General features: G+C 49.9%; 1 protein-coding gene across 1 annotated transcript in view; it reads right to left on the bottom strand.

Annotated features, from left to right (window-relative positions):
* The window catches only part of GALNT17 (polypeptide N-acetylgalactosaminyltransferase 17), a 451,305-nt gene that overhangs the window by 108,533 nt on the left and 325,700 nt on the right, over window positions 1–17,072 (bottom strand). Inside the window, exon 6 of the mRNA XM_043559874.1 lies at window positions 5,815–5,932. Within this exon, the coding sequence (XP_043415809.1) occupies window positions 5,815–5,932 (118 nt within the window). The remainder of the gene's footprint in view (window positions 1–5,814; window positions 5,933–17,072) is intronic.

Below are 17,072 nucleotides of genomic sequence, written 5' to 3'. Positions count from 1 at the left end.
AACTCCCTCGAACATTCTTTCTCCCACACTACACACCCACGCCTTCTTTGCCTATTTCAATTCACCTTAGTTTTAAAGTCTTAAATATCACTCCCTTAGGCAAGCTCTTCCCAATCCCTAGACTAAGTGATATTCCCTTGCTAGATTCTCCCATAGCGTCCTCCCAGCCTATCTTTTCACACTGATCACACTGGTAGTTACTGAATTTTATCGCAGACACCCTCTAATCCTGCACTACGAAGTCATTTGCATGGCCAGACATGACCAACGCCAGTGGGGAAGGGGGAATAGATTCATACACTCTAAGGATCAGGAAAACTAAATCAAACCAATGGTCTGGTTCCCCCAGGAGTGACCATTACCCAAAATCACAACATTTAATAGATACAGCAGACTTGAGCCTGGGAGGTCCAAATGGGTGACGAGGCAGGTCTTCAGTGTCTTGAGTTCAAGCGGACTGGACTGGGCAAGATGGCGGGGCTGCCAACCTTGGGCCCTTTGGGTCATGACAATGGCATCCAAACTCCTTAGGAAAACGGTGTGGCCCGGGGCCATTACGTACTCTGCCACCGGCGACTGTGGCGGCCAGGTCAAACTCTGCTGTTTAAGAACGTTATTGTGACTCTAAGCAAATGAAAATACATCCATCCTTTGCCATCACTCATCGTGATGGGTCTGAATCTCAGCTGCGACCGTTGTGGAGCCTCCTGCAAAAGCTGAACCACAGGGAAGGTTCTAGGCTGGACTGAGCCAGGTAAGAAGATTATCCCAGCTGTGCCTCCCCACACCCTCTAGATCACTGACTTGCATCCGGTCTCACAAATACTTGCCAACCACACATACACACACACACACACACACACACACACAGGAACTCTGCCTTGTATCTACTTCTTGAGTTTCCTGACCAAGGCAAGATGTTTTCCAAGAGCCAGAGGATCTGATCATGTCTTTCTATTGTCTCCCTTTAGGGACGGCCGTGCCCAACAGGATTCAGTAAACTTGTGTGTCACTCTTTTTTACGAGGCTTCAGAATAAGACAGTGCCTTCTCTTCCCAGAGAAGTCGGACATACTGGAGAAATCTGAAGCCATCTGATTTTTTACACCACTTAAAAGGAATCTAGGCGGTCTTCTCTCCTTGGAGAATTTCTTTGCTCTTACCATTTAGACATGTTGCTATAATATGCCTTGTTAATAGTTTCTGATTAATGTTACTCGGAACAAGATGAAACCTTTCAATTTCTCATCTCATTTATTCTCTCAGTCCTGAAGAGCTTCCCCCCACCCCCACCCCTTCCCTGCATCGATCGTTTTGGTCACAGGCAAGCTGCCTTCCACCTGAGCAACGGCCCTGGAGTCAACCCTGCTAGTATCTTTCCCTGAACCACAGTGAGACTTTGCATGTCGACTCTCGCGATTCATCCTTACTCACTTAGGATGAAATGAAATGGCAACAACAAAAATTTCAAAGAACAGTTAGAAAGATTGCAGGGGGACCTATTTCTTGGTGAAAAAAAAATCACAAAGAAAGTGTGCTCGTATGAAAATTTTCCTACTTAACTAAAGCACGAGATGTGTCATTTCTTACAGGTCAATGTGTATAACTGTATATGGGCACCAAACGAAAATTCCATACAGGTGTGTGTATATTCAACAAAGCTCTGATTTTTTTTTTCAAGCCGTGGGGATGGCTTTCTTAACAATGTATTTATTATTCACCTAATTCGTTTGTTTTAAATGTTTATTTATTTAGAGAGAGAGACAAGAGAGAGAGAATGCCATAGTGCAAGCCGGGGAGGGGCAGGGAGAGAGAGAGGGAGAGACAGAATCCCAAGCAGGCTCCAAGCTGTCAGTGCAGAGCCCAACGTGGGGCTCCTGATTCATGAGATCATGACCTGAGCTGAAACCAAGAGTCAGATGCTCAACCAACGGAGCCACCCAGGTGCCCCCTTTTGTCATCTAATTTGTGTTCTTAACAGCATGAAATAGCACAAAATGCACGAGAATGAACAGAGTTTGTAAAATAGATTACATCGATGACCTCATGTAAAAGGGACCCCTGTCCTCAAGAACCTTATAGTCACCTGGTCCAGACACCTGCCCTTGAAGTTAAGGACGACTTAAGGCGCTGACAGCTAAGGTGGGCTGCGGGTGAGGGGAGGGGGAAGGGCGCCCTGAGGGCCTGCAGTGGCCACGAGGGGCACCCAGCCTTGAAAGGTGTGAACCCTCACCTGAGCTACTTTCTGAGAAAAGGCATGTGTTTAACCAGGAAGCTGGCCGAGGCTGCGGTGTAGACCAGCGACTCTCAAACTTGGGTGTGTAATAGAATCACCTGGATGGTTTGTCGCCAGGCAGGTTGCCGAGCCACACCTCAGGGTGTCTGATTCGGCGGGTGCGAAATGGGGCCTGGGAATCTGCATCTGTAACAAGTCCCCAGATGAGGTCGATGTTGCTTGTCGGGGACCACACCCTGAGAACCACAGAGTACCACGTAGACAGTAACTACGTGGACCTTGAACCCAGGTCTTGGTCTTTATGGCACCAACAGCACTCGCCTCCTGCTTTAAGGATTGGCAGAAAACCGGGGTGCGTGGGTGGCTCGGTGGGTTAAGTGTCCGACTTCTACTCAGGTCATGCTCTCACAGTTTGTGGGATTGAACCCTGCATTGGGCTCTGTGCTGACAGCATGGGGCCCGTCTGGGATTCTCTCTCTGCCTCTCTCTCTGCCCCTCCCCCACTTGTGCTTTTTTTTCTCTCTCAAAATAAATAAATAAATTAAAAAAAAGAATTGGTGGGGGGGCACTTGGGTGGCTGAGTCGGTTAAGCGTCCGACTTCGGCTCAGGCCATGATCTCGCGGTTCGTGAGTTCGAGCCCCGCGTCGGGCTCTGGGCTGATAGCTCGGAGCCTGGAGCCTGTTCTGGATCCTGTGTCTCCCTCTCTCTCTGCCCCACCGCCCCCCCAGACTCGCACTCTGTCTCTCTCTCTCTCTCAAAAATAAATAAACATAAAAAAAAGAGAACTGGCAGAAAACCAAGGCTTCTGTGGAGTCAGCTCACAACTGGCAGGACGACGTAATCTACAGGAATACGGCATAAACAATCCCACACCTCCAGCGTGGATGCTGGATATGCCTGGGTATACAGTAAGCGGCAGGTAAGTGCACAGGAGGGTGGCATCCATGCCTCGATCCATCTGAAGTGCTCATGAAGACGTGCAGAGAACAGCCAGGAGCTGAACCATAGGGAAGCCAGGACTGGGAGCAGACTCCATGGGCCGTTCACTCTAGCCTGTTCCTGGGGAGCGTGCAGAGTAGGACCCACTGGCCCCTGGGATGGTGGTACAGCCGGCTTTGTGTCCTGGGCTGTGCTTTGGGGTGGAAGCCAACACACCCCCTGCCCCCTTCATGGCTGGGGCCAGCCACACAGGACCACCATCTCCACGGAGCCCGGCAGAGCCCCCCACGCTGCCCTTTGCAAGTTCCAAGTCACTGCAAAGCAAATACTTTTGCAAATGTGGGGAGACCAACGTCTTAGCAAGCCTTAGCCCTGAATTCTGCTGTCACAGCCTCTGTTTCCCCCAGAACACAGCAGGCAGTGGCAATCAATCCGGGAGTCCCTCCTGTCCCCATAACTCCTCTACCTATGTGCCTGGTCACATAGGGGCAGTGTTTCCCCCCCATCATCTGGTTCTCCCCTCTCTTGGTGATGTCTTACCCTTCACCGGCTTCCTTCTAACAGCATATAGAGACATTCAAATCTCTCTTATCGTAAAAATAAAATTAAAAACAAAAAAAAAAAGGTTAACTTTTTCAAGGCAGGGCTCCCATCAGCTCATTTCCTTTGCAGACAGGTACCTGGAACAAGTTATCACAGATTCCTAACAGACATTCAAGCATTAACCTAAGAGACACCTACCGGGCCATGTGTGAAGCATGGTTCTACATGCATGGAACACAAAGGTGAAAACAGCAAAGATCGGGGCCCCATAAAGGGCAATCTACTGAGGGCAAGGTCGACGAAAACCAACACTCCTAATAAGTAAGTAAATTCTATGGCAGGCTACAGGTCAGTGAGAACTTTAAAACAAAAAAGAAAAGAAAAGAAAAAACAAAGCAGCAGAACAGAACAAGGAGAAATGGACGGGAACAGGACGGGTAGAGGTTTGAGTCACAGGCCAAGTTCATCGTGCTGGGTCCAGATCTTTTCCTTCAATTAAATTCCAAACGGATGAATGACAAATGTATTCGCTATAATATCATATTCATAGGCGTTTTAATTGCTGGGCTTTACAAAGAAATCCTATGCAAATTCCATCGAGGAAAGAACCCAGGCTGACATTGACAGCACAGGAAGAGTCTGCAGTCTCCAAAAGGGGACGATTTTAGGATCCAGGGAACGTCCTCACCATCCCCTTTCACTCATGTATCCCAGGAGGTCATTACATCATGAGGGCATGACGCCTTTTGTCCCACAAAGGGGGATCCAGTACAGACGAGGGGCTGGCGGAAGGTATTGGGCAGTGAGGGATGAGAGAGTCAAATAGAGAGCAGGCTTTGAGGAGGGGAGGGGATCCAGACTGAGTGTCCGCCTGGTAGAACAAAAATGGGAATGCAGAAGAGGAAAGCAAAGGAAAGTCAATATATTTAAAAACTTCGTATTGTGTCCTGAGCTGTTTCTAACAAGCCTGATTCCCAGGGGCTCAGGCATGAAAAGGGTCAGGACAAAGGACAGTGGGCACAGAGGCTCCAGCTAGGGACACAAAGACCACCTGCTCTTTGTGGTATGGAAGAAGACATACCAGTTCAGTGGTTACTGGGTCCTCAAGGAGCCACCCAAGCCAAACCCCTGGCTGGGGTTCATTGGACTTCACTCTAAAACAAAGAGGTCGGAATGCATCAGTGTGTTCAACTTTTATTTTTTCTACACTGGAATTCGCTTTTCAAAGAAAATCTTGAGCAAAACACAGTACAACTGACCCAACACAGGGGTTCAGGGCACTGACCACCCACCTGCGTGCAGTTGAAAATCCATGTACAAGCCCTGACTTTCCAGAAACTTAACTACTCACAGCCTACTGCTGAGCGGAAGCCTTACCAATAATGTACACAGCCGATTAACACATATTTTGTGTTATGTGTATTAATACCGTATTCTTACAACAAAGGAAGCCAGAGGGGAAAAAACCTGATTAAGAAACTCCTAAGGCAGAGAAAATACATTTACAACACTGTACTGTATTTATCGAAAAAAAGTCTGCATGTAAGTGAACCCGTGCAACTCAAACCCACGTTGTTGGAGGGTCAACTGTATCCAAAATATCTTAACAGTGAAGCTGATCTGGGTAATGTTCTATCATTACCCTTCCCTAACCTCCCCCTTAGAAGCATTTCTAAGGAAAGGAAGGGTCCCACAGAACATGGTCCTTCTCTCTTCTGGTATCTTATGATTCCATGAGGTACCTGAATCGTCGACATGTATACGATAGGATACTACTTAAGGAGACAGTTGAATTTAAGAAACATTTAAGGGAAGAATCAAAACTGGGTGGATGTGGGAACCGAATTCTGCGGCTCAGGTCCAAGCTGGGTCACCAAGGCGTGAAACACATCGTTCAACCTTTGGAGAAGGGAAAGCCCAGGGTTCCCCATGTTCCCCCTGGGACAGCCGGGCTGGCACATCCTCAGGAGCGGGGGATGGGTGAACGATCCTGCCACTCACCAGCTAAAGGAGCTTTAAAACACACACGAAGGACGATCAGGCGGCAGTGCTCACAAACACGAATAAACCAGGGGGAAAGGATGCCATGCACAAACCTTGATTCCAAGTTCGATATTTTCTCCTCCATACACATCCATGCCAGGGTCAAGGAGACCGATTTCACCAAAGAACTTCCTGTTGACCACGAAGGAGCAGCCAATCATGGCTGGTGTCCTGCAGGAGAGAGAACGAAGTCACAGTCAGCCGACGTATCATTCGGCCATGGAAAAGCGGGAAATGCCGCCATTTGCAACAACACGGGTGGACCTTGAGGGCATCACGCTAAGTGAGAGAAGTCAGACAGAGAAAGGCAAACACCGTAGGATGTCTCTTATGTGTGGACTCAGAGGAACCAAGAGTAGAATGGTAGTTGCCAGGGGCTGGGGGTGGGGTGGGGGATATGCTGGTCAAAGGGTCTAAACTCGCAAGATGAGTATGTTCCTGAGATCGAATGCACAGCATTGTGATTATAGTCAAGCATACTGTACCATATACTTCAAAGATGCTAAGAGATTAGATCTTCCATGTTTTCACCACAAAATGAAATGATAATTACGTGATGTGACAGAGGGGTTGGCTAATGCTGTGGTGGTAATCATATTGCAATATATAATATTGCAATATATATGCAATATATAATGCAATATATAATATTATATGCAATATATAATATACTGCAACGTATAAATGTATCAAGTCAACATGTACGCTTTACACAGCGTTATATGGTAATTACGTCTCTATGAAGAAAAAAGGGGGAGCTGAAGCCACTCAGGTGACAAAACCAGAAGCCATCACAACAGGTGCTGGATTTCACTCCGGCAGATCAAGTAGCTCCCCTGAAATCCTCGATTCCCACACGCCCTCTTTGCATAAAGCTCTGTTTGAGCTTCAGACCAACTCGGGGACCCAAACCACCTAGCGACAACCAAGCTTCTGGGTGGCTTGCACAGGATGGGCTCCCATGACATGTGGGGTCTGCAAACACGGGAACGATTCTCATGGTATGTCTGGCAACAGCCATGTGACGGGATGCGCATCCCTGGGCAGCTACGGAGAAGCTCAGAGGTGAGGAACGAGAAGGGAGAAGACTCATCCAGGAGGCCACTGGTGCCCACAGAGAGACTGCCTCCGCCCGCCGAGAAGGGGATGCCCAGCAGGAAAGACGAAAAGGATCAGCAGGGTGGCCCGTGACCATCAAGTCCGGAAACAAAGACTCAGTCTTTATTTTTGTATCTATCGATCCCCTTCATTCTGTCTTCCAGGGCAGGCCGAAGGCACGAGTTGGCTCACCGAAAATCAGAGACAGACACCGTCTGAAGCAAAATATCAAGGACGTATGTGCGGAATTGACAGGATTGTGGTATTAATCTACCACGTTCACTGCAATTCCCCATGAAGCACAGAACCACGCTTTCTAAGGGCAGACGGCATTACATTACATATTGTCTGGTATTATATAGTATTACATCGTGTACTGCGGGGTCATACCAGCCGATCCCGGACTCTGCCCTTTCGCCTCTGCTTCTAGACTTTATGGGTACCCCGTATAATAAATTCATTCAGCAAATATTTTCTCCCACCTACCATATCTAAGGCCTCTTACCAGTGCTGTAGCAGGGAGAGAAAGACACAACATACTTCCCGTGTTCAAGCAACTCTAAGTCTAATAACAAATTAATATTGTTATATACTAATAATATTACGTACTATGATTAATGTTACTATTTTCATCACAGCCATTTATTAAGCAATTAAGGAGCCTCAAGCACAAGGGCAAAGCCCTCTCTTCAAGCACCGTCTCATTTAAAAACCTCCACAGCCCTGGGAAGAAGGTGGGGCCATCGCCACGGAAGAGCTGAGGCCCGTGGATATTTGGTGACCTGAGTCACAGGGTAGGGCTGAGGACCCATCAAACTTCAAAGTCCTTGACCGTGGCCCTTCTGCTGCACTGTACTCTCCAGAAAAGTCTTCGGAGAGGAGCCGGCAAACGCCCACACTGTCAAAGGCCAGAGATGCTGTTGAGATGCTTTCCTTGAGAAAAGAGACAGGCAGGCAGGTGAAACCCCACTGGGGCCACCAGGAAGTATTAATTCGATGGAATTCTCTTGAGCTGAACCATAAACCTCAATGTCAGATCTTCAGTGGCTCCTGGTTTTGAACCTGACTCTCACCTTAATGTCCAGACCTCCGACTCCATGGAACATCCCTCGGTTGTTACTCTTTTCATTACAGCCATTTATTAAGCAAACATTTTTTGCTGGAACACTGGAAAAATCAGTGCTCGGAGTTGATCAGCCTGGTGTGAATGTTGGCACCACCCCACTGGAAACCGTACTTATGGGATGTTAACGGAGTGCTCTGGATCCCAGAGAAGTCCCTACAGAGTACTGCTGTGAAAAGAGATACAGTCGGCATACAGGAGGGGCTCCGTGAATGCTGTTCCTTTGCCCTCTCATTGTGAGGCCCATCCATAATGTTGTCTCCACAAATCATATGCCAATCACACCTCTATATATGGGGCGCCACCCTCTGCCATGCCCGCTACACCAGGGAAAGGAAGCACGTCACTTGCTCATTTTCTCCCAGCCCCGCGCCCCTCAGGGAGAGGCAGCTGACCGCCCCCCACCCCAGAATGGAAAAGCACTTTGCGGGCCCACCCTCCCCGCGCTCAGTGACCTAAACCGGGAATGCGCACCAAACCCCAAACTGGGTCCACCGAATCACGGTATTCCTGAGGCTTGGAATCAGGAGGCTGCTGGTCTCATTCGTCTGTAGGACTCAGGGCGCCACTTTGGGGCAGCTGCAGGGGCCACCGCCTAAGTGCACGATTGTGCAGAGGCAGGACGCGGACGTCCGGTGGGGGTGTGAGGCCCTGGCAAGGGACTGCCTAATGACTTTGGCCTCCCATCAGCTGACAGGCCCGGGCTCTGCTCTCCGCCCCTGGGTCATGTGGGACCCCCCGCGTCATTCTGTTCTACCTCCTTGACTCAAACCGTGTTAGATAGTTTTCTGTTCTTTGCAACCAGTGATGATAACACAGGCTGTCTCCTCCTACTTACCATCGGTGGGGGGGGGGGGGAGGCAGGGGGGGTGGAGGATGTGTTATCACACAGCCAGGAGGGGCAAACTGCAGGGGAGGGTCATTCCGGGAGAGCTAAAAGCCAGGGTCCCCCCCCCCACCCAGTGATAGAGAAATGCCAGCAACTTGGAGAAGTGCAGCCAAGTGCAGGGGTCTGCAGAGGAGGGGGGAACATGAGGCAGCACCCGGGCCACCTCAATTTTGAGAGCAAGTGCTGAGCACATCAAGAAATTCGGGTATGCTAAGGCAATCTCCCCAAAGCCCGTGCTCAGCATCGCCAAGTTCCCAACCTTCACAGACACGTGTAATGAACTCCTGCTCCAAGATGCTGTACTTTCTAACCCCTCGAGGGCAAGCAAGGCAGCCGACATCAGATGGCACAGTCAGTCAACAGACTCGCTTGGACGGGTGGCTCTGGGCACAACCCCATGGGCGAAAGAATGTTTCTCTGAGACTGGCCCAGGGGCACCAGCATCACCAGGACGGCTCTTTAGATAAATGCAGATTCCTAGGGCAGACCTCAGTCTGTTGAGCGTCTGAGTTAGGCTCAGGTCACAATCTCACGGTTCGTGAGTTCGAGCCCCGAGTCAGGCTCTGTGCTATCAGCATGGAGCCCACTTTCAGATCCTCTGTCCCCCCCTCCCCACCTCCCCTGCTGCACTCACACGCTCTCTCTCTCTCTTGCAAAAATAAATAAACATTAAAAAAAAGAGAGAGAGACGGACAGAAAGAAAGCAAGAAAGAAAATGCAGATCCCTGAGTGCGGCCCAGGATCATGGAACCAGGTTTACAGAGAAGGGACTTAGGAATTTGTGTTGGTGCCAGCAGACCTATCCCGTGGGGCCATCTCCCCCAGAGCCATCAAGTTGTCCCTCTAATTTGTTTGTTCCCAGGACCTACTGCCCTTGCTGGCACAGAGCAGGCGCCCGCTGTCTACTGTTGAATAAACGAATGAATCTAACAGAGCTGAGCCGCCCCTGCTGGGGAAGGGCTCCGTGACATCTCTGGGACATGCTGGCTTGCTTACCTGGACCGGAAGCCGAGGACAGCAGGGGCGTGTGCCACAGCTGGGGCTGACAGGGAGGGGCGCAGAACGGAGAAGACCGAGAGAAGGAGGAAGACACGCGGAGGAAGGAGCGGGGGAGGGAGGGCGTCAAAGCACGAAACGTTCGCTGTCACGGAAGGTAGACGGGCTGCTTGTTCCCTCCAGATCCCTCTCGCATTGCCCTTTGGGAAACATTTTTCCCTGTCAAGCCGCATGATATTTTAGTGTAACTGGCTTTATCTGGATGAGATTTTTCACGCGTGGTGGCAAGGAGGGAATTCACAGTATGAGCCGCTCCGGGGCCCCTCTCTGCTGGTCACAGCTCTGTTCAGCACACTCGGCTAGGTTCGCTACCAGAAGCCCCAGGATCCTTCGCAGCAGAACTGAGAGGTCCCTTAGGGCCTCCTCGCTGAAACCGGGCCAGGGTGGCACCAGGGCCCATGGCCATGGGAAAGCAGGCCTCTGTATGCATCCTGGGTGGCTGTCAGAAGCTGAAGGTGAAAGGCAAGGTGCCCGGCCCTAAGGAAATGCAGACGTGGAACAAATATGTGACCGTTTTCGTTGGTGGCAGCATGTGGAAAGGTCCCCGAAAGGTCACGGTGAGAAACCTGATGGTGTGTCAAGAAGAGAGAGCACGCCATTCCACGTCTCGGCTCTCTCGCGAGGTGCACCTGACAGGACAGTGGACGAGGGAGGCCGGAACCAGAGGCGGCCTCCGCGAAGCAAAGACCACAGTGCTGGGGGCAGCGCAAGGCTCCCGGCAGGTGGCCAACATCGAACTGGGTCTCCCCACCCCCCCCCACCCCCCCCGCCAGGCAGGCCGGCATTGCTGGTGAGGTCAGCGGGACAACTGCTTTGAGTTCTGGAACTACCCGGGGCGCCTGGGTGGCTCAGCCAGTTAAGCGTCCGACTTCGGCGCAGGTCACGATCTCACGGTTTGTGGGTTCGAGCCCCGCGTCGGGCTCTGTGCTGACAGCTCGGAGCCTGGAGCCTGCTTTGGATTCTGTGTCTCCCTCTCTCTCTCTCTCCCTCTCTCTGCCCCTCCCCCCACCTCAAAAAATTGAATTCTGGAACCGCCTGGCCGCTGATGAGCCGCTGGGGCTCCGCCCGGGGAGAAGCAGGTCTCCGCTATAGCAGCCCATCTTCCAGCCCCACCTGGGAGCTGCCCCAGGGGTGGCAGGCTTAGCCAGACCCGGCCTTCCACTGAGAACCAAGAGGCGAACCTTGCCCCGCTTCCCCTCTGGTCTCCTCCACCTGCCCGGCCTTGCCGGCCACAGCCGACTGCGCTTCGGGGCGGACAGGATCCCGGAACGTGAAGTTCTTCAGACTCAACCGTGATTACCACCATTAGTGCAAACATTTCCATTCAGAATCATTCAAAAATGATAATCATATTAAGGGATCTGCCAAAGTCTAATAGCTCTATTACAGAGGAGAAGAACAGAAATTAAAAATAATCACTTTTATTGTTGCTGTCGCACAGAAGATGTGCAACACATACAACGGTTCCAGCTGAGAGGGAGGCGGAAGGGAGAATGTCCGCCAAATGCAAAGCCTTCTCAGCGTCCACACTTCCTCTCCTCGTAAGGGCCAACGGGTCCGTCTGGGTTGTAGGTATTCCCCCCCCCCCCCCACTCCACACCTCTTCATTGGCTCCCTATTCTCTCCTCGGTTGAGGGCGGGCTCATCCTTCGCTCCCAAGTCCTCCTCAGTACCGTCCCAGCCACATGCCCCACAGATGCGACGGCCTGCCGACTCTGGGCTGTTCGTTGTTCAGATGGTGTGTCCCTTCTTCTGAACTGCCCTCCCTGGGACCACCTCCATCCATCCAAATCCTACCCGCCCTTCAAAGCACACGTCTTTCTTTCTTAAAAAAAAAAAAATGAATTTTTTATGTTAGGCGAAGTCCTGAGGACTTCTGTAGGTGCTGTCCTAGTGAGCAAGCAAACACGATTTTTTGGTAGTGGGCTCTTAGTAAAAACGTTTCGTGGTTGCAGTACGGTACCCTTGTTATCATTGGTGAGCGAGGCCACTGGAGGGGGAAGGGCAGGCACCAGGGGAAGAGCGGGCTCCAGGGGTAGAGGGGAAAGAAGGTGCTAGAAAACAGAGACTCTGCTGATCTGTGGCCCGTGGGACTAGGTGATGTGCTGTTTTCAGAAGGAAGGCCCCCACTGGCCAGGGTCTTTCTTCTGCCCCTCGGTCTCCTGATTTGCAGTGACTACTCCTACCAGGGTGCGTGCATGTCACGGCGTGGCTCGCGATCTTGGTCACCGCGGAGGGTATTAGAGCTGAGATATCTGCTCCTGCCTGCCTCATACCCACTGCTGCTTTCATAGGTCCCAGCTGCCCCCTGGCCCCCATCTCTGGTGGCCACGTCTCCAAATTCGTGGCTCGTGAGTCAGGGATCCAGGGCTCACCCTGTTTTCTCCTCTCATGATTCCAGCTGGCCTGCCTCACCTTCCTCGGTCCTCAGACTCAAACACCTGCCATTTTCATTGGTCCCAGCTCTGCTTTAGCTGACGGCCAGGTCTGTTTGCGGAGCACCTTCTGACGCCAAGACCCCGTTTGCAGGAAAAGCCTAGAAAACTCTACGCCACCCCTGGGGTTATCCTTCGAAGAATTTCCGCAAGTCTCGTTCCCAGGGTACCACCAGCCCTGGGTATTTGGGTGATCTTGTCAACTTCTTCAGCAATAGACAGCTTGCTTAATCGCAATGTACTTACTCCAGTGCCTTTCTTTCAAATGACGAGGACTCTGACACCGGTTCCTCACACGCAGAAGGGGTGTCTCACGTGGATGTCGCCCTTCCTCGGCCACCCCATGGCACAGAGGCCGATGTGCTCAAGTGACCAAAGGACAGAGCAGGGATGGGGGAGGAGAACTGAGCACACCATCCAGGCCAACAACGCCCCGTGCCGAGAAAACGGACGTATCGATGCTGCGCTGGGACAATCCAGTTGTCCCTGACCCTCAGAGCAGCTCTCGTTGGTAGATACTACTCGTCCCAGTTTCCAGCCGAGGAATCGGGGGTTAGGGGTCAGGTGAACTGGTCAAGGGCAGACACGCGCACGGTAAGCGCAGAGCCAGGAGCAACCTGGTGGTGTGTCTGACCCCACCCCCTCCTAGGTATCCCGGCTGTCTCCCAAACAAGATCACCAAAAACAGGCAGCAGCTAAGAGCTCTCGCACCGGGTGGGGTAAGTGGTCCCGCTCGGAAGATTTCTGGGAACTTGCAGCTGCTACGCACTAAAAATACAATTTGGGGGAAGGAGCTGGCTGGCTTGCATAGAATTCTCAACTGGCACAGTACAGTAATTTAATACTCAGAGTTCCATTTGCCTCTGCTATACATACAAATACCAAAAGGGTAAGGACCACGCTGCCTTTTTAAAAAGCAAATGCTGTATCCGGCGCACAGATATCTCACGAGAAAATCGGACCCAGAGGCCAGTGATTCGCTGTTAAATGGAGGCAGCACTTTTCCCTTTTGTTGCCGAGGAGATAATTCACACGGAAACAACAACTTCTTCCAGATTGGGAAGTGAACTGTCTGGGTATTAAGAGCCTTTCCTTGTGGAGGATAAAGGAAAGGCTCATCTCTCTGGAGTGTGATTTTTCACAGATGCAGAAAATGCCAGCGGGGATTGAAGTTGCCAGTTCCAAAAGCATTTCCTTGGCTGGCTGATTTTGCCCGGGCTTGTTTTATTAAAACAAAGACCACATCAAAACTCTCTAGTAAGATGTTTCCTCCAAGTAATCTTCTCAGCATAACACTTTGGCTCTTTGCTAATCACATTTTCTGTAGGCTTCGGGAAATCGATTTGCAAATAATCCTTTGAAGACAATTTTTGCAAAAGCACAAAGTTTCTAAAGAAGCGGTAACGCATTAAGCCATTATCAGCCATCAACACTTCATATATGTGTGTATTTAAGGGTCTGGTTAGCTACCTTGTGAGATAAAATACAGGTTGGGTGAATGTTTGGGGAAGAGAAAAAAAGAAGAAAGGTCTAGAACAGGGGTCAGCACATCATACCGCCCGCTTTTGTCCAACCCGAGAGCCAAGAATGCTGTTTATAGATGCACATACGGACGTGCGGGTGAGAACACCGGCAACATGTTACCCCTCCCCCCGACAAAAATTCCATTATCCTCATTAGTAGACATGAACTCCAAAAACTTGTACTCATGATTGTTACAGCTTGGATTTCATCGGTAAAATATTTGTGGAAATTGGTCTTTCCTCTTCTTTGTAGGCATCTATGTAATAGCCTTGAATTTGTCTTTTGGATTATAGAGCCTAAGATATTTACTGTTCGGTTCCTTTAGAGAGAAAGTTTACTGAACTCTGTCCTAGAACATGAGGCCTGGAGGGAAGTAGAGACTCCATGTGGGGCCGCGTGGTACCAGGTGACTGGAAGAAAGGTAACTTTGAAAAGGACAGATAAGGGACTTGGGGAGAGAAAGACTTAAAAGATGGATGAGCATCCCTCCAGACACCAGGGCCGATGTCAGAGCAAATCTGATGAAGGCTTTGGGCCGCACACTCAAAAGTGCACACCCAGGCTGGCAACACACCTTGTTCTCTGCAAAGAAAGTGAGAGGGCGCGTAATTTGCCCGCCCCAAATATGCCTCTTTGGCGCAAGGATTACCTTGAGCTGGTTATCTTTAAGAAACAGCAGACACAGGAGAAACTCTGAAAACCTACCCTTCGGGAAAGAGAAATCTCCATTTATAAGGGAAAGCTCCATTTGTAAGGGTGTCCCCGTCTCTGTACCAGGAAGAGAAGGAAACTCTTATCAATAGAGAAGACACCCACTTAAATCACCATAATAAACCTTACCCTTGTTTGACTGTGCTTTTTCTGGTTACCCCCCCCCCCGCCCCACCATTGACAGACCTCCCTTCTCTGCACCATATTTCTTTTGTGTTTAGCTGATGATGGTGTTTAGGGTGGTGGTTTGGGCCATCTTGGGAAGTTACTCAATTTTCCTTGCTCTCTCCCATCTATCTAGAAGGCATACATGTTATTAAACTTACATTTGTTTTTCTCCTATGAATCTTTTTATAACAGGGGGGACCTCAGCCAAGAACCTAGAAGGGTAAAAGGAAAATCATTTTTCCCCCCTACTAAAGGAGGTAGAGAATCTTTCTGAGAAGGTTTGAGGCCATCCTATAGAAATGCGGGCACTGTGGGATAAAATACAATTAGAACTAAATGGCGACACAGAGCAAAGGGGAAATGAGCAGAATAAGATAATGCCAAGGGTGAGCTTAACATACGTAACGGACGCTTAATAAAGGTGTGCCAGAAATGCAGCACAGGCTTTCTGGCAGTCATTGCAAACACTGGAATCATCTGCAGTGTCTAAAATATTTTTTTTTTAATTTTTTTTTCCAACGTTTTTATTTATTTTTGGGACAGAGAGAGACAGAGCATGAACGGGGGAGGGGCAGAGAGAGAGGGAGACACAGAATCGCAAACAGGCTCCAGGCTCCGAGGCATCAGCCCAGAGCCCGACGCGGGGCTCGAACTCACGGACCGCGAGATCGCGACCTGGCTGAAGTCGGACGCTTAACCGACTGCGCCACCCAGGCGCCCCCTAAAATATTTTTAAAAGACAAGTACAGACACTTGGCCCCTAAGTCCCCGCCCCCCCCGCCCCGCCCAAACTTCTCCACTGAGGAACTTGGTCAACCGTCCCCTCAAAACACTACTTTAGTAACACCACACGCTCCACATTTCTGTTTCTTAAAACACTCTTCGGCATCGGCCCACAGCATTTATCCAAGTATAATAAGATGAGGACAATTGTTTTCAGGGCCAAAATGAGGTCAAAGTAAGAACATAGCTTTCTGATGGCCTTGTTTGTTTATGGTTAGATTAGCAGTAAAGTAGCTATAAGGAAGCAGGCAAATAAAATATGTATTTTGAGGGGCGCCTGGGTGGCGCAGTCGGTTAAGCGTCCGACTTCAGCCAGGTCACGATCTCGCGGTCCGGGAGTTCGAGCCCCGCGTCGGGCTCTGGGCTGATGGCTCGGAGCCTGGAGCCTGTTTGCGATTCTGTGTCTCCCTCTCTCTCTGCCCCTCCCCCGTTCATGCTCTGTCTCACTCTGTCCCAAAAATAAAATAAAAAACGTTGAAAAAAAAATTTTTAAATATGTATTTTGAAATATATGAGTATGCTTTTCTATTCTGGCTTCACTTTCATCCAGAGGCAGTCATAGCTTTGAGATGAGTAAAGACTGTCAGAACTAAGATGAAAAGAAGCAAAGAAGTGTTAATTTTCAGTTGTGACTGTAAAACTGACTCTTGAAACTAACTTCCGACACAGTCTTGAAATCAGGATTTTAAGTGCATTAGCCATGCGCTGGAGAAAGATGTTTTCTGAATCTGAACCTCCTTTGAAATATCAGGCAAAGACAAGATGGAGGTTGTGACATGGCCATGGGTCTCAACGCTGGCTCACTTTGGGATCACCTGGGGAGCACTCATAAACGACCTGTGCTTGGGCTCACTCCCAGACACTTGGATTCAACTGATCTACATCCATATTCGATTCAAAAGGGCATGCGACCGGGGTCTAGAACCACTGGCAGATGGAATCTTTCCAATCCCAAAGAGAGGCTACTTCTTTGTGGGTTGGGGGCAAAGTCCGTAGAGAGCGGAGAAAGGGAGACAGACCTGAAGCCAGGCCTCCTCTGAGCGGTGGTTAGTTTAGTCCTACCACTCGGTTGGGAGTCCGGGTGTGGGGAGAGAAACTCTGCAAATAGATTTGAACCTAGGAAAGCAAAAGTTTTGCTTGCTGCCTAAGGGTTAAAGACAGGCTACTCCAAGATGGGCCACTTTAGTGTGATGATTATTTTGAGTCAAAGGCAATAAAAACCCAGCAGATTCAGGAAAAAAACTTTGCCTCCTTCTCAACTGCCTAAATTTACACTGGAAAAGACAGCCTGTACCAGGATGAGAGCTATTTTTTATATATATATAATTTATTGTCAAATTGGTTTCCAGACAACACCCAGCGCTCATCCCAACAGGTGCCCTCCTCAATGCCCATCACCCACTTTCCCCTCTCCCCCACCCTCCATCAACCCTCAGTTTGTTCTCAGTATTTAAGAGTCTCTCTGGAAAACAGTGTGGAGATTCCTTAAAAAATTAAAAGTAGATCTACCCCATGACCCAGCAA

The sequence above is a fragment of the Prionailurus bengalensis genome, chromosome E3 (genome assembly GCF_016509475.1).
Source record: "Prionailurus bengalensis isolate Pbe53 chromosome E3, Fcat_Pben_1.1_paternal_pri, whole genome shotgun sequence".
NCBI classification, from domain to species: Eukaryota; Metazoa; Chordata; class Mammalia; order Carnivora; family Felidae; genus Prionailurus; species Prionailurus bengalensis.
This window is presented reverse-complemented; position numbering and strand designations above follow the sequence as displayed.